Source organism: Bombina bombina, chromosome 7 (assembly GCF_027579735.1).
Source record: "Bombina bombina isolate aBomBom1 chromosome 7, aBomBom1.pri, whole genome shotgun sequence".
Taxonomy (NCBI): Eukaryota; Metazoa; Chordata; class Amphibia; order Anura; family Bombinatoridae; genus Bombina; species Bombina bombina.
Genome location: NC_069505.1, coordinates 629,680,243 through 629,704,282, shown reverse-complemented (window position 1 = coordinate 629,704,282; position 24,040 = coordinate 629,680,243). Strand labels below are relative to the sequence as shown.

Below are 24,040 nucleotides of genomic sequence, written 5' to 3'. Positions count from 1 at the left end.
GTCCGAGGTCAAGATCTGTATCCAAAAATATATAGCTGGGGATGCTTCGATCTCTTTAATTTATGATTATATCATGCTCACCAAACAAAGTATACTGCTGGGTGATAAAATAGTTAACTTTAGGTCATCTTTTATTCCCACAGTTGATTGAGAAAAGATTTCTAATAGTCTCTCTACCGTGGGCAGATACCCCCCATCCCGGTTAAATGGAAAGAATCGCATCTGAAATTATTAAATAATTACTATATTTCACCATCTAAATTTTTAATAAAGTGTCTGGGTGTGCTCGTTGTTCATATGCCAGAGCAGAGCTTTCCGCATATGCTATGGTTTTGTCCCAAAATGTCAATTATGGCAGAAAATCAAATACTGGTTTAATAGAGTTTATGAAGGGGCTTTCTCTTTTTCCCTGGAAGATATAGTTTTCCTAGCACCCAACCCTAGGGCTTGTTAAAAAGTATGAGTGTTAAATACCATTATATTGATAGTGAGATACAACATTTTAAAAAATTGGATTGCTAAGCGCCCACCTAGTTTGGTCCAAATCTTTAAGGATATTCAATCTCACATTATATATGAATCTTTCCATCTTCACCAGGTATCTGAGAAAAGAATCCAAAAATTCTTGATTGGATGGGCGCCTATTATTAAGACATATCCTATCCAATTACAAGGACAGATTCTGTCTCCATTTGTGTCCACTACTAGTTTTGCTGAAATGGTTTTGCTTCAGGTATTCCCACACAATTGGATCAGAAGTTTCAGAGAAATCAAATAAAGTTGGAGTTAAGAATCCTTTTGTTGGGGCTTGATTATCGACTCGTGTGGACCCTGGGGGGACATTCTTACCTCTCTTCCTCCTCTTTTTTTTTTCTTCTACTTTTTTTCAGTCTGTGTTTATATTTTTTTTAGGGTTATAGGATAAATATTAGCCAAAACTTGTTTTCAGCTTTCATAAGCATGGAAATCAGCCAAGGTTTTTCAGGATAGAAATGTGTATAATTGGTTTTCTTTTTTTTTTTGTATTGTTTCTGTTCCATGGATAAGATATTTTCTAACCAATTTTTCTTTCTTTTTCATCTGTATGTACTGATACTATAAAGGTTTAGATACATATCCGTCCTGCGTGAAGTCAACTGTTTTGATTCTCGAATTCTGTTTTATTGTTGGCTATGTATAATAAATATATTTAAAAAAAAAAAAAAGAACAATTTGGATTATTTTGAGTTTAAAGGAACAGTGACAGTCTATTTAATGTATTTATTGTTTAAAAATATTATCTCTTTATTACCCATTCCCCAGTTTTGCATAACCAACACAGGTTATATTAATATACTGTTTACCTCTATGATTATGTTGTATCTAAACATCTGCAGACTGCCCCCTTATTTCAGCTCTTTTGACACACTTGCATTTTAGACAATCAGTGCTGGGTCCTGCATAACTCCACGGGAGTGAGCACAATGTTACCTATATGGCACACTTGAACTAGCACTGTCTGGCTGTAGTCCACGGGAGTGAGCACATTATCATCTATATGGCACACATGAACTAGCACTGTCAGGCTGTAGTGCATGGGTGTGAGCACAATATTACCTATATGGCACACATGAACTAGCACTGCCTAGCTGTAGTGCACGGGAGTGAGCACAATGTTATCTATATGGCACACATGAACTAGCACTGTCAGGCTGTAAAAAGCACTGAAATAAGAGGTAGACTAGACTACATAGGCTTAGAAACAGGCACATTTTGAGATTATAAAAGTATATTACTATAACAATGCTGGTTATGCAAGACCAGAGAATATGTAATAAAAAGGAGTTATCTATCTTTTTAAACAAAAAATCAAGTAGACTGTCAGTTCAGTTTTCAGACATTGTATTGTTTTACATATTTCATGTTTTTGAGTTTATCTAAAGGACTAAATACAACAGCTGTCAAAAAGAATATTTTTATTCCTGGCATATACATAACTAAGCACAAACAAATACAAAAAATGGGTATATTACATTAATATTTATGGATAAATTGTATTACTTTTTTTGTTAGTGTCATAGTGAAACTACTGCAAGTATTAACAGATTCTACAGTTGGAACCATTCAAAACTAGAGGCAAAAACGTACAACAATTTGTTACTACTCATGAATCATCCTGTGTCTGTAGCTTATTGTCAGTGTGTGTTCGCAGATGTACACAAAGATTAGATTTGCTGGCAAAATGTCTCCCACATTCGTTGCACGTATGAGGCTTCTCTCCCGTGTGCGTCCGCTGATGTATAATAAGTAAATATTGATAAGCAAAGGATTTTCCGCATTCATCACATGGGTAAGGCTTTTCCCCTTTGTGCGATTTCTGATGTGCGATTAGATTCGATCTATCGGCAAAGTGCCTGCCACATTCGTTGCACACATGAGGTTTCTCCCCTGTGTGAGTTCTCTCATGTGTAATCAGATAATATTTGTAAGCAAAATTTTTCCCGCATACCGTGCAGCTATGAGGTTTTAACCCTGAGTGGGATTTCTGATGGGATATAAGGTTGGATCTATCTGCAAAGTGTTTTCCGCACTCTTTACACATATGCGGTTTCTCTCCCGAGTGCGTTCTTTGATGAACAGTAAGGTAAGACTTACTAGCAAAGCATTTTCCACATTCGTTACATGCAAACGGTTTCACACCAGCGTGGATTTTCCTATGCGCAAGAAGATTCGATCTAGAATGAAAGTCTCTGTCACATATGTTACACTGAAATGATTTCTCAGTTGAGTGCGATCGCAGATGTACAGTAAGACTACACTTGTAGGCAAACTGTATGCCGCACTCACTGCATGTATAATTATTTTCCCTTGTGTGTATTCTTTTATGAGACGCAAGATTTGATTTGTCAGCAAAGTGTTTGCCGCACACGTTACAGCTGTGAGGCTTCTCTCCTGTGTGTGATCTTTGATGTACTATAAGACGAGACCGATACTCAAATCGCTTTCCACATTCATCGCACTGATGCCGTTTTTCTCGATGAGCTCCTAGACGTTTTTTATAGCCTGTTTTTTTGTTACGTTTTTTAGTGCATTTTAATTTCTTTGGCGCCTTAATTTGCATTTTTTGCTTCAATGCATCATTGTTGTTAAGTGTATCACTTAGTGCAGACATTGTATGCTCCCAATAATATGATAATGAACTACGAATGGAATTTCTATTTGTATCAAGGTCAGATTCATTGCAGGAATTTACTCTGTCGCCTTGAAATCCTAGAAAAGGACTGACATTTTCAGCTATGATTTCCTCTGATGCCCGAGCAATTGTGCAAGAATCTTCCAAAATATTATAGCTCACAGATCCGTTTGTTGGGAAATAATCTTCTGTGGGCAGAAATAAAAGTTTATTTTATTATTTTCCAAATTTTAATCTGCACACACTTTAAATAATCTAAATATTATATATATATATGCAAATATACCAACATTCCTATTTATTTATTTTTTCCTTAAAGTGATGGCAAATAAAGGGGACTGTCAGTCATGAAGTATAAAATACTTCATGCTAAAGTTTATTTGTCTGCAGCGTTCCCGCGCTGAGCTTCTCAGGCCGCCCGCAGCAGGACGCTATTTTGTAAATGAGGTGACATTTCCACCGCTTAGCTAATAGCCGTGCGGGCCAGCTGACACCATGCGAGATAGCTAACATGCTATTGGCTAAGAAAACCTCACTGCAAAATAGTGTTCTGCTGTGTGCTGCCTGAGGCGCTCAGCGCGACAAATGCTACAGACAAAGGAACTTTCGGCATGAAGTATTCCTAAACACTAGGATTTACTATCACTTTAAACAAAGACATTTCTGGATAGACATTTTTTCTAAACTTTTCTTTATAGTTGTGTATAGAAAAAAAATTCAAAAGAGAACCAAAACTAAAGAGAGAGAGAAAGAGAGAGACAAAAGGCAGAAATAGTGAAACGTGTTACTAGTGAATAGCTTTCAGTTTAAGTGTTGAAAGAAAAAAAATAAACAACAAAATCGAAAAAAAAAGGCAGAGGCAGCAAGAGAAAAAGAGCGCGAGACAATTAAAAAGATCTTAGGAAAAAAGGAAATGTATGCTTACCTGATAAATTTATTTCTTTTACGATATGACGAGTCCACGGATTTCATCCTTACTTATGGGATATCGCCTCCTGGTCAGCAGGAGGAGGCAAAGAGCTCCACAGCAGAGCTGTATATATAGCTCCTCCCTTCCCTCCCACTCCAGTCATTCAATCAAAGTTAGGAAGAGAAAGGAAAAGCTAAGGAGCAGAGGTGACTGAAGTTTAACAAAAATAAAGACCTGTCTTAGAAAATGACAGGGTGGGCCGTGGACTCGTCATATCATAAAAGAAATAAATTTATCAGGTAAGCATAAATTTCCTTTTCTTTTACAAGATATGACGAGTCCACGGATTTCATCCTTACTTATGAGATACAATACCAAAGCTATAGGAGACGGATAAAAGGGAGGGACAAGACAGGAACCTAAACGGAAGGCACCACTGCTTGAAGAACCTTTCTCCCAAAAACCGCCTCAGACAAGGCAAAAGTATCAAATTTTGAAAATTTTGAAAAAGTGTGAAGAGACGACCAAGCTGCAGCCTTGCAAATCTGTTCAACAGAAGCATCGTTCTTAAATGCCCATGAGGAAGCCACAGCTCTAGTAGAATGAGCCGTAATTCGTTCAGGAGGCTGCTGCTGTCCAGCAGTCTCATAGGCAACACGGATGATACTCTTCAGCCAAAGAGAAAGAGAGGTAGCCGTAGCCTTCTGACCCCTGCGCTTCCCAGCAAACACAACAAATAATGAAGATGTTTGATGAAAATCCTTAGTTGCCTGCAAGTAGCACTTCAAGGCAATGACTACATCCAAATTATGTAACAAACGCTCCTTCTTAGAGGAAGGGTTAGGACATAAGGAAGGAACAACAATTTCCTGATTAATATTCTTGTTAGAAACAACCTTGTGAAGAAAACCAGGTTTGGTGCGTAAAACCACCTTATCAGCATGAAAAATAAGATAAGGTGAATCACATTGTAATGTCGAAAGCTCAGAAACTCTGCGAGCAGAAGAAATGGCAACCAAAAATAAAACTTTCCAAGATAATAGCTTGATATCTACGGAATGCATGGGTTCAAACGGAACCCCTTGAAGAACTCGAACTAAATTCAAACTCCAAGGAGGAGCAATTGGTCTAAACACAGGCCTGATTAGAGTCAGAGCCTGACAAAAAGATTGAACATCTGGAACATCTGCCAGACGCTTGTGTAGCAAAATAGACAAAGCAGAAATCTGTCCCTTTAAGGAACTTGCTGACAACCCTTTCTCCAATCCTTCTCGGAGAAAAGATAAAATCCTAGGAATCCTCACTCTACTCCATGAGTAGCCCTTGGATTCGCACCAATAAAGATATTTACTCCATATCCTATGGTAAATCTTTCTAGTAACAGGCTTACGTGCTTGAATCAAAGTATCAATGACCGCATCAGAGAACCCCTGCTTAGCTAAAATCAAGCGTTCAATCTCTAAGCAGTCAGCTGTAGAGAAAGTAGATTCGGATGATGGAAGGGTCCCTGAAGAAGAACGTCCTGCCTCAATGGAAGCTTCCAGGGTGGCAGAGATGACATGTCCACCAGATCGACATACCAAGTCCTGCGAGGCCACGCAGGAGCGATTAGAATCACCGATGCCCTCTCCTGTTTGATCCGAGCAATCACCCGGGGAAGGAGGGCAAATGGTGGAAACCCATAAGCTAGGTTGAACGACCAAGGCACTGCCAAGGCATCTATCAGTTCGGCCTGAGGATCCCTGGACCTGGATCCGTATCTTGGAAGCTTGGCATTCTGACGAGACGCCATCAAATCCAATTCCGCTCTGCCCCACCTGAGAATTAGGGATGCAAAGACCTCCTGGTGGAGTTCCCACTCCCCCGGATGAAACGTCTGTTGGCTCAAAAAATCCACTTCCCAGTTGTCCACTCCTGGGATGTAGATTGCTGTCAGATAACAAGAGTGAGCCTCCGCCCACCAAATTATCTTGGATACTTCTGTCATCGCTAAGGAACTCCTTGTTCCTCCCTGATGATTGATGTAAGCCAGTCGTGATGTTGTCCGACTGAAATCGGATGAATTTGGCCGAAGCCAACTGAGGCCAGGCCTGAAGAGCATTGAATATTGCTCTTAACTCCAGAATATTGATGGGCAGTAGAGACTCCGACCGAGTCCACACACCCTGAGCCCTCAGGGAATTCCAGACTGCACCCCATCCCAGTAGACTGGCGTCTGTTGTTACTGTCTCCCATGAAGGTCTGTGGAAGCACGTCCCTTGGGACAGATGATCCAGCGACAACCACCAAAGAAGAGAGTCTCTTGTCTCCTGATCCAGATCTATCTGAGGAGACAAATCTGCATAATCTCCATTCCACTGTCTGAGTATGCTCAGTTGGAGAGGTCTGAGATGAAAACGAACACACGGAATGATGTCATTTGCCACCATCATCAATCCAATTACCTCCATGCACTGAGCCACTGATGGCCGAGGATTGGACTGAAGGGTTCGGCATGTACTTAGAATCTTTAACTTTCTGACTTCCATCAAGAAGATTTTCATGGACATAGAATCATTAGAGTTCCTAGGAAAGGAACCCTTGTCTGTGGAATTAGTGAACTCTTTTCTAGATTCACCTTCCACCCATGAGTCCTTAGAAAGGACAGAACCATGTCGGTATGAGACATTGTCAGTTGGTAAGACGACGCCTGGATTAGAATATCATCCAGATAAGGCGCCACTGCAATTCCCCGCGGTCTGAGAACTAGCAAAGACCCTAGAACCTTTGTGAAGATCCTGGGTGCCGTGGCCAACCCGAAGGGAAGAGCCACGAACTGAAAATGTTTGTCCAGGAAGGCAAACCTTAGAAATTGGTGATGATCTCTGTGGATAGGAATGTGAAGATATGCATCCTTTCACGGTAGTCAAATATTGACCCTCCTGGATCAATGGAAGAATTGCCCGAATCGTCTCCATCTTGAAGGATGGAACTCTGAGAAACTTATTTAGACTCTTGAGATCCAAGATGGGTCTGAACGTTCCCTCTTTCTTGGGAACCAAGAAAAGATTTGAGTAAAACCCCTGCCCCTGTATTGGGACGGGATGAATTACCCCCATAGAGGAAAGGTCTTTTACACAACATAAGAACGCCTCTCCTTTTGTCTGGTCTACAGACAATCGTGAAAGAAGGAAAATTCCCCTTGGAATGGAATTTTTGAACTCCAGTCGATACACCTTGGATACTATTTCTAGTGTCCAGGGATCCTGAACATCTCTTATCCAAGCCTGGACAAAGAGAGAAAGTCTGCCCCCTACTAGATCTGGTCCCAGATCGGGGGCCGCCCCTTCATGCTGTCTTGGGAGCAGCAGCGGGCTTCTTGGTTTGTTTACCTTTGTTTCAAGCCTGGTTGGGTCTCCAAGTGGACTTGGCTTGTGCAAAGCTCCCTTCCTGCTTAGCTGAAGAGGAGGAAGGGATTCACTTGAAATTTTGAAAGGAACGAAAATTACTCTGTCTCCTTTGTTTAGAAGTCTTATCCTGAGGGAGGAGGTGGCCCTTCCCTCCCGTAATATCAGAAATGATCTCTTTTAATTAAGGCCCAAACAGGGTCTTTCCTTTGAAAGGGATGGTCAACAGCTTGGATTTGGACTAAACATCCACAGACCAAGACTTCAACCATAAGGCTCTGCGAGCTAAAATGGAAAAACTTGCATTCTTAGCCAACTTGGCGATCAAAAAAGCAGCATTCGTAACAAACGAATTGGCCAGTTTAAGGGCCTTAATTCTATCCAATATTTCTTCCAAAGGAGTCTCAGTCTTAAGAGCTTCCTCTAGGGCGTCAAACCAAAAGGCGGCCGCAGTTGTGACTGGTACTATGCAAGCCGTCGGTTGCAATAGAAACCCTTGATGAACAAATAACTTCTTTAGAAGACCCTCCAGCTTTTTATCTATAGGGTCTATCCCCTCAATAGGGATAGTCGTACGCTTAGCCAGGGTAGAAATAGCTCCCTTCACCTTAGGAATCGTCTGCCAAGAGTCCAGGACGGTGGAAGGTAAAGGGTACATTTTCTTAAAAATAGGCGAAGGAGAGAACGGTATACCCGGTCTCTCCCACTCCTTAGAAATAATTTCCGAAATTCTCTTAGGAATTGGAAAAACGTCGGAATAAGATGGGATTTCTAAATACCTGTCCATCTTGCACAATTTTTCTGGAGGGACTACAATAGAGTCACAGTCATCCAGAGTTAGCAGAACCTCACGCAATAACAGGCAAAGGTGTTCAAGCTTAAATCTAAAAGACATCACGTCCGAATCTGTCTTGGGAACTGCACTACCTGAGTCAGACAATTCCCCTTTCAACAGAACCGCCCTATCCCCCCCCTCAGATTCCTGGGAGGGGACATCGGAGATTGCCATCAAGGAATCAGAAGTTGCTTGCACTACTTGGGTCTCTTTTCTACAACGTTTACCCTGTAGCACTGGCAACTTAGATAATACTTATGTAAGAGTTGATGACATAACTGCAGCCATATCCTGCATAGTAAATGACGCAGACGCCGATGAGGAGCATGGCGTTACCTGCGTGGGCATTATGGGCTGAGACGCTTGAGGAGAAGATTGTGGTTTATCCCGAGTCTCCTCAGTCTGAGGATAATCATCAGTATCATTATCTAATAAAATTTGTTCTTTACACTGCAATGCCCTATTAATACATGAAGGGCAAAGAGTAACAGGGGCTTCCACAATAGCATTTAGGCACATAAGGCATGAATGTTGATAGTCATCCATTGTAATAAATTGACAAAAACCAAACAAGCTTGTCTAATTCCACTGAGAATAGAAAAATTAGCTCACAAACTTGTTATATAGAGGTTACTGTATCTTTAATAGAAAAAAACCCTGCACCGTACAATTTAAAAGTTGCTGTCTGCAATTATAGTAATCCCAATCTAGTCTAACTCCGAGAAAAATTTAGTCACCTCGCCGCAGCTCTGCTGCGGCTCCTACCAGCTCCCGAAACCAGACTCAGCAGACACAACTCGGTGCACCTAAGACGCTTGCAAATATCTCCCAAGCCGACTTAGGAACCGAGGTAAAACTAAGCCAACCGGAACCGCCAAAGTAACAACGCTGTCAAAGCGTGCGAGTAACAAGCCCCGCCCTTCTTGGGCGTAAACCTCAAAACACTATGCAGCCATGAACACGGAGCTTATTACAAGTCAAATATACCATGTAATATCACATAAATAGTCCTCCGCGTCAGCCAGCCCTAAGGAAAACTCAAAGTTAACCCCACACAGAATGACCCAGTGCTCCCCTAATCAATGCCTGAGTGCCTGGATATAAAAAACGCCCCCACACATTATCTCCTTGTTTGGAAAAATAAATATAACGTTTTCTGTGTTCATATCCCAGCGCTTCTGGATTTAACAAACTGCCAGAGTGTCTGAGTCACATATGATAAAGGGTCATCAATATTAACCCCCAACATCATAGCAGCAGTACAGTTAATCTGAGTATATCTTGTGTCCCAGAATAAAACAACTGCACCTACCTCCATGCTGAGGAACAGCATGACACATCACAGTATCAAGAGGTCCACTCTTCCTACTGTCAAGGTATATGTGAGATTAATAAATATATATATTTTAATCATATATTTTAAGGTTCATTCAGAAAAACTGACTTCAGCCATGTTCAGTTCTCCCCCCACTTAGTATGCAAAGTTATTCTAAACACACAAGTGAGGACAATAGAACACTTGGTTTATTTAACTTTAACAGCCATTTCAAGAAACCATATGTGTTACTGCCTGAAAATGTGTGATACAAATCTCTTACCCCTCACAAACGTTGCATAAAAGTCTGACCTAGGCGAGATATTTTGTGAGAAAAATGGATTCTCAAATATAGCTATAGGTTTCAACATTGGACCAAGATCCAGTCAAGTTGCAGAACTAACTGCTGTTCTAAAAACCATTGAAATGGCTATTGAACATGATATTCATGAATTTGTGATCATAACTGACTCAAATTATGTGCGTGACAGTTTTGTTGAATACCTGCCAACTTGGAAAAGAAATGGCATGCAGAAAAGTAACAACAAACCAGTCAAGCATGGCAAGTTGTTCTGCGAGATTGATAATCTGGTGGTATCCAATGATTTAACCATACACTGGAAAAAGACCAAGGGTCATTCCAGGGTTCTAGGCCCAGATAAGGAAGGCAATGATCTTGTGGATTCATTAGCCAAACAAGGAGCCATAACTGGAGAACTCCTTAATATTGACCACTTAATGGGTGCAATTCAGGTAGAAGCCATTACCAGAAACCAGGCAAAACAACAGAGTGAGCCTAACCTGGTGCAATGGAGTCAGGATTCTCCTAGCGAGGACCTGATCACTAGTCAAAAAGAAGACCCCATTGTAGGCATCTTCTATAAACACATAGAAGATCCCGAAAGCAACCCCATCTCAAAAGATGATTGTATTGGCAAAGAAGATCTTAGAATCTTAATGAAATCCCGATCACAATTCAAGTTACAGGAGGGTTTGTTAATTAGAACCTCCAAAACTGGCATCCAGCAATGGGAAGTACCCACCAAGTTCAGAGGTCTAATGCTCCAACATGCACATGATGCTCGCACATCTGGTCATCGTGGTGCCAAACTCACGTATGAAATATTGCGTGACTATGTTTTTTGGCCACAAAACATTCACAACATTTGAAATATGTTCAAACCTACTGTCAAGGTTGTTTAATCTGTCCACAGTTCCAACCAACTGCGCCAACGCATAGAGCGCCATTGCAGAAAAGGGGGATGGTAATGCCATGGTCAGATATACAAATTGATTTTATTGGTCCAGTAACAAGGTCATCAAGAGGTAACAAATACATGTTAACAGTGACATGCCTGTTCACTAAATGGGTAGATTACATTAGTGCACCTAACAATAGTGCTGAAACATGTGCAGCATTGCTCATCAACCACGTATTTTCCAGATTTGGTTTACCCCAAAGAATCGAATCAGATCGGGGGAACCCACTTCACTAGCGAAGTGATGACAAAAATGTGGAAAATACTAGGGGTAAAAAGAAAGCTCCATATTGCTTATAGAGCTGCCTCAAGTGGTGGTGTAGAGTGTTACAACCAGTCTATTGTTAAAATCCTCAAAAGGTTTGTGAGTGAAACGGGTAAAGACTGGGATGTAAAACTACATCTAGTCCCAATGGCATTAAGAACAACTCCAAGTAGTGCTACCAAGATGTCACCTTTTGAACTGATGACTGGTAGGAGAATGGTTCTACCTCAGCATCTGCTGTACCGTACATCAGACCAAAACTTGATAAACGCTGCCAATACACATCAATACGTGGAGAACCTAAGAAAGCACCTGCAATATGCCTTTGCATTTGCTCAAAGGAATTTAGAAAGAGCCGCAACTGCCACTAAAACCTATTATGATCTCAAAATGTCCAAAAAGGAATATAAAATAAATGATAAAGTTTATCTTTATAACTTTGGAAGAGATCAGGTTAGGGAGAATAAATTTCTTCCCTCATGGAAAGGTCCTTTTGTCATTACTGAGAAAATATCTCCAGTGGCCTATAAAATACAGATCCCCAAAAATGAAAGTTTCATAGATAAATGGGTCCATAACAATCAATTGTGAGCGTGTCATCCTAGGTCCCAACTACAAGTCATAGAGGGAGAATGAAGTGTCATATCCCTAAATGCACTAAACACATACTATAGTTTAAAGATGCCTAGCCGATGAACATGAAAGCTCAAAATTGACAGACTTTCTACATAGAAGACTGTCTATGATGTGTACGGTCAACATCCTCACCAAATACCATTGACTTTAAGCCAATTTAAATACATGTGTCCTACATCTATTTAAAATTGGAAAGGGGATTTATGTCAAGGTATATGTGAGGTTAATAAATATATATATTTTAATCATATATTTTAAGGTTCATTCAGAAAAACTGACTTCAGCCATGTTCAGTTCTCCCCCCACTTAGTATGCAAAGTTATTCTAAACACACAAGTGAGGACAATAGAGCACTTGGTTTATTTAACTGTAACAGCCATTTCAAGAAACCATATGTGTTACTGCCTGAAAATGTGTGATACAAATCTCTTACCCCTCACAAACGTTGCCTAAAAGTCTGACCTAGGTGAGATATTTTGTGAGAAAGTAACTATATACATTTCAAATGCAAATGGACCCATGCTGTGTAAGTGGGGCAATGAAAACCTGGCCAGCAAGACATATGTCATAGTGTAACTTTGAAATTTACTAAAAATACAACAAATAAACATATTTGAATGTATGTTTCAGAATGTATTAAATATAGAAATTTGGGAGATTGTCAAATTTTAAAATATTACATGAGTAGTTGCTAAGCTTGATATATATTTTGAAAGCATAAAATGTCTTAGCATCTGTATTATTTTAAGAATATTTATGGACCTAAAAAGAAAAAAAAGAAATGATTAATAACACTTATTTTTATTTCAGATGGACCATGGAGAAATTCATACATGCAGAATTTGTAGAACATGCTGTAATTGTGTGAATACATATATCTATCAGATATATAAATGCCATTAGTTTTAGAATAATTAGCAGTATTAATTGCTTTAATATAGTATAATGCTAAAGGCACATGATGTTTCATATCAAAATAATCAGAAAATTGATATGATACTACCCCATCTACAATTAATATTGTAATTTATTGATGCAATGTTATAATATTGTTTAAAATAATCATTGTATGGGATAACTGTTTAGAAATGATTAAATGTATTGCTGTGTTGTGCTGCCTGCTGCCCCTGATGGACAAGGTCCGGTGTTGCGATACAGATATTGCAGCCAGGAGACGATTGGTTGTTGCAAGAATGCATCTCCTTGGCAGATGAGAAGGGACAAGCACGTGGGTGTAACCAAACAAGATCTCCAATGATTATATAAAAGGAAAGTTAAATGTAAGAGGATAGTTTTTTGTGATTTGCTTAGACTGGTGATTGATAACTGGCGGCCATACTTGGAACACAGTCACTTAAAGCAAGGAGCTAAAACTAACCTTGATCTATGCAAAATAACTTTCCTTCAAATGAGGAGATCTAAAGATATTTGGAAAAGACTGAAATACAATTTGGTTCAAACTGGTGATGTATGATTGTCCTAACTTTTAATATTTTAAACAAAGGTTATTGGTAATATCATAATCAAATTGTAATTAACAGATTTAAATGAACACTCAGTATTTTAAAGCTAGTATTTCATAGCCTGTGTATTGTTAAACTAATCCTAAATTTTAAATTGTTTATCTGTGCAAATATATAGTTATAACTCAGAATTGGGTTTTGCATAAATAATATATTCAATTTCTGATGTTTTAAATTAGAATTGTGTTAGAATAAATTGTGGTTAAATAACTAAGTGTATTGCTTGAATGTTAGCAGCTAAATATCTTAGAATATCATTGTGTTAACTGAATGAAAGGCTATTTGTAAATAAGGCTGGTTTTAAAGGTAAACTTTTATGGGCTTTGTAAGAAGTATAGCATATCTTAATAGTTTTTAAACGTGTATAATATTGTTTCCTATTCTGGTATTACAAATATATTCCAATGTGTTCATAGATATTAACTAATAAAAAGAATTTGGGTATTTATATTAATTTTATGGTTTCTAGTAGATGCATATTGATTGAGGGTTTATGTTAAAGGATAATTATTCAAATATATTGTGTTACAACCCTGCCACAGACTAACATATTATTTGGAGAGCACTACTGAGATTCTTATAAATATACTGACACTCCTGAGGTCCTGTGAACGAAACAGGGTCTTAGTTAGCATACTCTAAGACCATCCACATAGAAGCAGCACAAGCGTGGGAGGCGCAGTGAAGACAAAACTCCACTAGTTCCCATAGCCAAAGGGCTAACACTCCAAATGCTGCCCTATAATAAAATAGTACACTTTGGTACCATTATTAAAATAATAAACTCTTGATTGAAGTATCTAAACTAACAACTCACTTTACCTCTTCCTATCACTAACACAGGCAAAGAGAATGACTAGAGTGGGAGGGAAGGGAGGAGCTATATATGCAGCTCTGCTGTAGAGCTCTTTGCCTCCTCCTGCTGACCAGGAGGCGATATCCCATAAGTAAGGATGAAATCCGTGGACTCGTCATATCTTGTAAAAGAAAATATTACAGTAACTCATGAGTAAGATAAACAGTGTTACACTTTTTCTGTAAATGTGACCTTCTCAAATAAATATGTGACAAGTATATGACTGTCGCTCACCTGTCACCGGCTCGGATTTGATTTCCACCCGCATAACGTCTCTTCTGCCTTTTTCATTCCCTTCTTCCTCACTTACTGAAATTATCTCTCTAGTGTCCTCTTGCAGATCTGTAAAATGTCAAAACACTTTGTAGTTATTAAATGTATAAACTCTGTGTCTAATATTGTTTATGCTATATCTGTAATCACTGCCAAGATCAAAGTCTTGGGTGAAGTAAGCAACACACGAAATGCGTCAGCCTGCTGATGTTTTCCCTCTTTTGTATGTGGACTGTTTAACCATTTGCAATTGCAAACTGTGAATGTTATTTTTCTCTTCAGTTCAAGCTGTAGTTTTTAGGACAGAATTAAATGGGATCATTTGGATTTCTTACATCTATAAAATCTGTTTCCATTTCCTTTATGAATGAAAAAAGGAACTATACTGATTTAACAATGTTACTAAATTTGTCAACATATATTCTTAAAGGGATAGTCTAGTTCAAAATAAACGTTCATGATTCAGATAGGGAATGTCAATTTACTTTTATCACCAATTTTGCTTTGTTCTCTTGGTATTCTTAGTTGAAAGCTAAACCTAGGAGGTTCATATGCTAATTTCTAAGCCCTTGAAGGCCGCCTCTTCTCTCAGCGCATTTTGACAGTTTTTCATAACTAGAGGGTGCTAGTTCATGTGTGTCATATAGATAACACTGTGCTCACGCACGTGGAGTTCCAGTGAGCCAGCTCTGACTGGCTAAAATGGATGTCTGTCAAAAGAACTGAAATAAGGGGGGAGTTTGCAGAAGTTTAGATACAAGGTAATCACAGAGGTAAAAAGTGTATTTATTTTATGTAAGTGGCAAGAGTCTATGAGCTAGTGACGTATGGGATACATTCCTACCAGGAGGGGGCAGTTTCCCAAAGCTCAAAATGCCTATAAATACACCTCCCACCTCACTCATACCTCAGCAAGTCGTGCTTGATTTCTTCTGTGATAGGCGCTTCTAAGCATATTGAAGCCCAGTTCCTCTCTAAGTACAGAGTTTGTCTGAGGGATGTGATGACACCATGTTTTCACCTATGGAAATCTATTCTAAGGCTCTCTGTAAATCGGTCGCAGGGATTCATCTGCCACCTCCCTTTACAGATCGACAATATACTCTAGTACCATTACCTCTGTTGATATGTTTCAGTACTGGTTTAGCTGTCTGCTATATACTCTTGTACCATTACCTCTGCCGATATGTTTCAGTACTGGTTTAGCTGTCTGCTATATACTCTTGTACCATTACCTCTGCTGATAAGTTTCAGTACTGGTTTAGCTGTCTGCTATATACAGGTAGCCCTCAGTTTACGCCGGGGTTAGGTTCCAGAAGGAATGGTTGTAAATTGAAACCGTTGTAAATTGAAACCCAGTTTATAATGTAAGTCAATGGGAAGTGAGGGAGATAGGTTCCAGGCCCCTCTCAAAATTGTCATAAGTAACACCTAATACATTATTTTTAAAGCTTTGAAATGAAGACTTTAAATGCTAGACAGCATTATAAATCTAATAAAATAATCACACAACACAGACTTCACTTGCATTTTTCTGCAAACAATTCTTTCTATGCATTCCAATCTGGACTGAGTTATAGACAGGAAGATCTTGTTCCTTTGAAATCTGCTCGATAGCTCAGGTCTAGTTAAACTGATTAATTTCAGCTTGCTTGGCTTTGCTGCAAAACAATCGGACAGCTCCACCTACTAGCTATTTTAATAAATGCACTGCTTATCAATGCTTTTCAATAGCAGTCACATGACTGGAAAAAAAGGTTGTTATTCTGAAACGGTGTAAATTGAACCGTTGTAAAATGAGGGCCACCTGTACTCGTGTACCATTAGCTCTGCTGATATGTTTCAGTACTGGTTTAGCTGTCTGCTATATACTCTTGTACCATTACCTCTGCTGATAAGTTTCAGTACTGGTTTAGCCGTCTGCTGTATACTCGTGTACCATTACCTCTGCTGATATGTTTCAGTACTGGTTTAGCTGTCTGCTATATACTCTTGAAACATATCAGCAGAGGTAATGGTACAAGAGTATATAGCAGACAGCCAAACCAGTATTGAAACATATCAGCAGAGGTAATGGTACAATACTGGTTTGGCTGTCTGCTATATACTCTTGTACCATTACCTCTGCTGATATGTTTCAGTACTAGTTTAGCTGTCTGCTATATACTCTTGTACCATTACCTCTGCTGATATGTTTCAGTACTGGTTTGGCTGTCTGCTATATACTCCTCTGCCATTACCTCTGCTGATATGTTTCAGTACTGGTTTAGCCGTCTGCTATATGTAGATGGGTGTCTTCTGGTAAGTATATATCATTTTTTAAGACGCTCTCAGCTATGTTTTGCACTTTATCTTATAAAGTTTTAAATGTATATTGTATACATTTGCCATGAGTCAGGACTGTGTATTTTGCAGTCTAACAGTTTCAGCATGGAAATTATGTTTATGGGAGTTTTTTAGGCTTACCTGAGGTTGCAGTCAGTTATAACGGAGTATATTTTTTTCAACATTTTCATGGGCTTAGGCTCGCGATGACGCAGAATGTTACTTTTTATTGCAACATTTTTGGCATAAATTTTTTTTGGCGCGAAGTCGCGTCATGGGAGTCGCAAAATTTCTTGACGCAAATTTTTTTTGGCACAAAGTTGCGCCCGTTATGACGCGAGTCGCGTCATTTAATTTGTTAATTTTTGGCACCAAAAATTTTTTTCTCTGCATTTGCGCCATTTTTGGCATCAAAATGTGTTATTTTAAGTCTCTCCCTCATTTGCTCTCTGCTCTCATTTGATTCATAGAGGGCTAGGTTGCTTGCTTTTGATTTTACTTTTGTATACATTTTTTTTTATCATAAGCATTTTTCCCCATTCCTGAAACTGCTATTTTGAGGAAATTGGATATTTTGTTTAAATGTTATTTTTTCTTTTTTGTTACATTTTACAAGATGTCTCAGACTGATCCTGCCCCTGTTACTGTAGGAACTAAGCTGCCTGAACACAATTCTACCAAAGCTAATTGTGTATGTTGTAAATTAGCTGATCCTACTTCTTCAGCTGAAATATGTGGCACTTGTTATGAAAAATTATTACATGCTGATAATGTTTATATAAGTACAAATACATCTACTGTTAAACCTTCACAGTTTAATGTACATGATATTCCTGTAGATTTGAAAAATGATATTGCTGCAGCCATAGAGAGGGCTATAACGGCTATTCCGCCTACAAATAAACATAAAAGGTCTCTCCTAACTTCTCATAAATCTGATGAAGTTTGTATTGATCGACAGCATACTAAAGTATTTTCTGCTGATGAGGATTTCTCTGGCTCAGAGGATCCTACTTCAGAAACTGAAATTGATAAATCAACCTTTCTTTTCAAGATTGAATATATTCGTACTTTGGGTATTGAGGAATCTAGTCCTCTTGATAACAAGCATAGCAAATGTTTGAATTCTGTTTCTAAAACTTCTGAGGTTACTCCTGAAGTTTTTCCTATTCCAAATGCAATCTCTCATATGTTTACTAAGGAATGGTCTAAACTTTGTGCTTCTTTTAACCCTTCTTCTAGGTTTAAAAAGCTATATCCTTTACCTGTGGCTAATTTAGAGTTTTGGAAAAAAGTCTCTAAGTTTGATGGGCTATTTCTACTCTTGCCAAATATACTACTATTCCTATGAAAGATAGTACTTCCTTTAAGGATCCTTTAGATAGGAAGATTGAATCCTATTTTAGAAAAGCATATTTACATTCTGGCTATATTCTTAGACCTGCCATTTCTATGGCTGATGTTGTTGCTGCTTCAACTTTTTGGTTGGACAGTTTAGCTCAACAGTTAATAGATCGTGAATTGTCTAGCATTGTTCTTTTACTTCAACATGCTAATCATTTCATTTGTGATGCTATATTTGATGTCAGTAAGATTGATATTAAATCTATGTCTTTAGCTATTCTTACTAGAAGAGCTTTATGGCTTAAATCTTGGAATGCTGATATGGTGTCTAAATCTAGATTACTATCTTTATCATTTCAGGGTAGTAATTTATTTGGTTCTCAATTGGATTCTATTATCTCCACTATCACCGGGGGAAAGGGCGTTTTTCTGCCCCAAGATAAGAAATCTAAGGGTAAATTTAAAGCTCCCAATCGTTTTTGCTCCTTTTGTCAGAATGGAGAACAAAAGACCTCTGCTTCCCCTAAAACCTCTGGCTCTAATTGGAGACCATCTCCAAATTGGAATAAATCCAAGCCTTATAAAAAAACAAATCCATCACCTAAGACTGCATGTGCTGCGGCCCTCAAACCAGTTCAACTGGTGGGGGGCAGATTGAAATTATTTCAACACATTTGGACAGTTTCTGTTCAAAATCAGTGGATTCAGAAAATTGTTTCCCAGGGGTATCAAATAGGTTTCAGAATAAGACCTCCAATGGGAAGATTTCTTTCTTTATCATGTTCCAACAAACCCTGTGAAGGCTCAGGCTTTTCGGAAATGTGTTTCAGACCATGTCATACTCTGCAAGGGAGCAGGTTCAGGTGTTGGGAGCTGTTGTGTAAAGGTATCAGGTTATGGGGTTAAAGTTGTGTTTTGTCTGCCTGAGTCTTTCCTTTTTGGCATAATTAAACAGATACAGGGGTTTTAGAAAATAAAGGTGAAGGTTTTATTGATAGATGAATTAGCAATGCAGAGAGATGCAAACTAGATACAAGGCAAAGTCTCTGTATAGACAAGAATACAAAGTAACTTGGTTTAGACAAAAATGTAAATAAACTGTAGACAAGACTTGGCAATAACAGGCAGGATACGTAGATATACTGTAGACCAAAACTTGGTAGTAAGAGGCAGGATATGAAGAGATGCTGTAATCAGGTAACTTATAATAACAGGCAGGATACTTGCATATGCTGTAGACTGGAACTCTGTAGTAACAGACAGGAATGCAGATCTTTGTAATAACAGGCAGGGTACTTGCATATGCTGTAGACTGGAACTCTGTAGTAACAGACAGGAATTCAGATCTTTGTAATAACAGGCAGGATACTTGCATATGCTGTAGAATGGAACACTATAGTAACAGACAGGAATGCAGATCTTTGTAATAACAGGTAGGGCACTTGCATATGCTGTAGACTGGAACAATATGCTGTAGACTGGAACTCTGTAGTAACAGACAGGAATGCAGATCTTTGTAATAACAGGCAGGATACTTGCATATGCTGTAGACTGGAACAATATGCTGTAGACTGGAACTCTGCAGCAACAGGCAGGAATACAGATCCTTGTAATAACAGACAGGAAACTTGCATAGACTGCAAACTGGAACTCTGTAGTAACAGGTAACAAGCAGGCAAAAGTACCTGAGGCAGTCCTTAGGAAATATCAGGGGATTAGCCAAGATCAATTGCCAGGAAATCAGCCCAGAAACGGAACACAGTGCCAAGGGAAAATCAAGAAGAGCAGTCTGTAAATGAAGCAGGAATCAGGCACCAGGAAATCCAACAAATCTGTATTCACACAGGAATCAGGACCAGAGGCTCTGTCAGAGTGCAACACTCAATGTCAAGGCCCAGAACTGAAAGCAAACCTCCCAGATATAGGAGGCTGCTGATTATTTGATTTGTTTCAGCTGGTAAGCAGGTGGAGCCAGAGAGCCAAAGTTGCAGCAAACAGAAAACCCAATATTCTTAGCCTGTGATCAAGCCATCTGGTGGCAAAGTGGTAAAACAACAGGCTGGGGAAGAACAGCAGCAGAAATAGAGACAGGTCCCAGGTTCAATTCTAGGCTGGATCATGACAGACCTAGAGCTTTCAGGGGTGATTGCTCCAGTTCCTCTGCAGGAACGGGGTTTGGGTTTTTATTCAAATCTATTCATTGTCCCAAAGAAAGAAGATTCGTTCAGACCAATTCTGGATCTGAAATTTTTAAATCGTTTTGTAAGAGTCCCAACTTTCAAGATGGTGACCAAGGATTATTCTGCATGTTGTTCAGCGAGGTCATTTCATGTCCACAATAGACTTACAGGACGCTTATCTTCACATTCCAATTCATCCAGACCACTATCGTTTTCTGAGATTCTCTTTTCAAGACAAGCATTACCAATTTGTCAATCTTCCGTTTGGCCTAGAGGCAGCTCCGAGGATCTTTTCAAAGATTCTCGGTGACCGACTTTCTGTAATCAGAAAGCAGGGTATTGCGGTATTTCCTTATTTGGACGATATTTTGGTACTAGCTCAATCTTTTCATTTAGCAGAATCTCACACAAAACAACTAGTGTGGTTTCTTCAAAACCATGGTTGGAGGATCAATTTACAAAAGAGTTTCTTGATTCCTCAGACAAGGGTCACCTTTTTAGGTTTCCAGATAGATTCAGTGTCCATGACTCCTCCTCTGACAGACAAGAGACAATTGAAGTTAGTTTTAGCTTGTCTAAACCTTCAGTCTCTATCATTCCCTTCAGTGGCTATGTGCATGGAGGTTTTAGGTCTCATGACTGCAGCATCGGACGCGATCCCCTTTGCTCGTTTTCATATGAGGCCTCTACAGCTTTGCATGTTGCACCAATGGTGCAGGGATTATACTCAGATATCACAACTGATATACTTAAATCGCAACACTCAACTTTCTCTGACTTGGTGGTTAGACCATCACTTATTGTTCAAGGGGCCTCATTTGTTCATCCTACCTGGACTGTGATCACAACAGATGCAAGTCTTACAGGTGGGGAGCTGGCTGGGGGGTCTCTGACAGCACAAGGGGTTTATAATCCTCAAGAGGCGAGGTTACCAATCAATATTTTAGAACTCTGTGCTATTTTCAGAGCCCTTAAGGCGTGGCCTCTGTTGAAGAGAGAACTTTCCATTTGTTTTCAAACAGACAATATCACAACAGTGGCATATGTCAATCAAAAAGGAGGGACTCGCAGTCCTTCAGCAATGAAGGAAGTGTCTTGGATACTTTCTTAGGTAGAATCCAACTCTTGTCAAATTTCTGCGAATTCATATCCCAGGTTTAGACAATTGGAAAGCGGATTATCTCAGCCGTCAGACTTTACATCCGGGGGAGTGGTCTCTTCATCCAGATGTGTTTTTTCATCTTGCACAGATGTGGGGTCTTCCAGAAATAGATTTGATGGCCTCTCGTCAAAACAAGAAGCTTCCCAGATACCTTTCCAGGTCCAGGGATCCTCAGGCGGAGATAGTGGATGCTTTAGCAGTTCCTTGGTTTTACCAACCTGCTTATATTTTTCCGCCTCTGGTTCTTCTTCCAAGGGTGATCTCCAAGATCATAATGGAATAATCTCATGTGTTTCTGATAGCACCAGCATGGTCTCACAGGTTTTGGTATATGGATCTTGTCCGGATGTCCAGTTGCCAGCCTTGGCCACTTCCTTTAAGGCCAGGCCGTCTGTCTCAAGGGCCGTTTTTCCATCAGGATCTCAAATCTCTACATTTGAAGGCATGGAAATTGAATGCTTAGTGCTTAGTCATAGAGGTTTCTCTTACTCAGTGAAAGGCACTATGACACAGGCTCGTAAGTCTGTTTCAAGGAAATTATATCATCGGGTTTAGAAAACCTATATTTCATGGTGTTCCACTAATAATTATTCTTGGCATTCTATTAAAATTCCTAGGATTATACAGTTTCTTCAGGATGGTTTGGATAAGGGTTTGTCTGCAAATACTTTGAAAGGACACATTTCTGCTCTGTCTTATTTCATAGAAAGATTGCTAAACTTCCTGATATTCACTGTTTTGTTCAGGCTTTGAATCGTATCAAACCTGTTATTAAATCTATTTCTTCTCCTTGGAGTCTCAATCTGGTTTTGAAGATTTTACAGGTTCCTCCTTTTGAGCCTATGCATTCTCTGGATATTAAATTACTTTCTTGGAAAGTGTTATTTCTTTTGGCTATCTCTTCTGCTAGAAGAGTTTCTGGATTGTCTGCTCTCTCTCTTGTAAGTCTCCTTATCAGATTTTCCTTCAAGATAAAGCTGTTTTGCGGACTTCATTCAAATTTTAGCCTACAGTTGTGAATTCTAAGAACATCAATAGGGAAATTGTTGTGCCTTCCTTGTGTCTTAATTCTAAGAATACTCTTGAAAGGTCTTTACATTCTTTGGATGTGGTAAGAACTTTGAAATATTATGTTGAGGCTACTAAAGATTTAAGAAAGACTTCTAGTCTATTTGTTATTTTCTCTGGCTCCAGGAAAGGTCAGAAAGCTTCTGCTATTTCTCTGGCATCTTGGTTGAAACTTTTGATTCACAAAGCTTATTTTGAGGCGGGGCAGTCTCCACCTCAGAGAATTACAGCTCATTCTACTAGATCAGTTGCCACTTCTTGGGCTTTCAAGAATGAAGCTTCAGTTGATCAAATTTGCATAGCGCAACTTGGTCTTCTTTGCATACTTTTACTAAATTTTACCATTTTGATGTGTTTGCTTCTTCGGAAGCAGCCTTTGGTAGAAAGGTTCTTCAGACAGTTGTCTCAGTTTGATTCTAGTGCCTTTGATTTGAGTTTTTTTTTAATTTTTAAAGAAAACGATTATTTTTTTGGATTAATTTTTTCAGCGGATTTAGCTGTTATTTTATCCCTCCCTCTCTAGTGACTCGTGGATTTCCACATCTTGGGTATTATATCCCATACGTCACTAGCTCATGGACTCTTGCCACTTACATGAAAGAAAACATAAATTTATGTAAGAACTTACCTGTTAAATTAATTTCTTTCATAGTGGCAAGAGTCCATGAGGCCCACCCTATTTTTTGTAGTTATGATTTTTTGTATAAAGCACTTTATTTTTTCCCAGTTCCTGTTTTTGTAAGCTTTTTACTCCTTTTTTACACCTCACTTCTTGGCTACACGTTAAACTAAGGTATGAGTGAGGTGGGAGGTGTATTTATAGGCATTTTGAGATTTGGGAAACTTTGGCCCCTCCTGGTAGGAATGTATATCCCATACGTCACTAGCTCATGGACTCTTGCTACTATGAAAGAAATCAATTTATCAGGTAAGTTCTTACATAAATTATGTTTTATATAACTGTGTTGGTTATGCAGAACTGGGGAACGGGTAATAAAGGGATTATCTATCTTTTTAAACACAAATCCATTCAATAACTAGTGGGAATTCAACTCCTGGCAACCAGGGGAAAGCAAAGAACTCCCAACAGAACTGTTAAGTATCACTCCTACTTCCCATAACTCCATCATTCGGCTGAAGGAATATGGAAAGAGAAGACAACACAAGGGTATAGAGGTGCCTGAGGTATAAAGACAACCACCGTCTTAAAATTAAATTAAGGGCGGGTCGTAGACTCTCCATACCAAGAAAGAAAATAATTTATCAAGTAAGCATACATTTTGTTTTCTTTCCAATGGCATGGAGAGTCCACAAACCCATTCAATTACTAGTGGGAACCAATACCGAAGCTAGAGGACACAGAATGGAAGGGAGGGAGAACAAGACAGGCAGACCTAAATCGAAGGCACCATCGCTTGAAGAACTTTCCACTCAAAAGCTGCCTTTTTTTTTTTATATAATCTAAAAAGAAGCAACAAGGACTCAGTGGACCGTGCAAAACTGTTCCACAGAGGCCTTATCTTTAAGGCCC

At 39.1% G+C, this 24,040-nt stretch overlaps 1 protein-coding gene across 3 annotated transcripts in view; it reads right to left on the bottom strand.

Moving 5' to 3' along the window:
• Positions 1 to 1,938: 1,938 nt before the first annotated feature.
• LOC128635655 (oocyte zinc finger protein XlCOF22) overlaps positions 1,939 to 24,040 on the bottom strand; it is a 109,903-nt gene continuing 87,801 nt past the window's right edge. For 2 of the 3 annotated variants that reach the window (XM_053688746.1, XM_053688747.1), the window contains exons 9-10: positions 14,392 to 14,499; positions 1,939 to 3,360 (exon numbers count right to left, since the gene is read on the bottom strand). In XM_053688746.1, coding sequence (XP_053544721.1) covers positions 2,144 to 3,360; positions 14,392 to 14,499 — 1,325 coding nt within the window. In that variant the 3' untranslated portion in view covers positions 1,939 to 2,143. The remainder of the gene's footprint in view (positions 3,361 to 14,391; positions 14,500 to 24,040) is intronic. The other variant, XM_053688748.1, reaches the window with a different exon arrangement.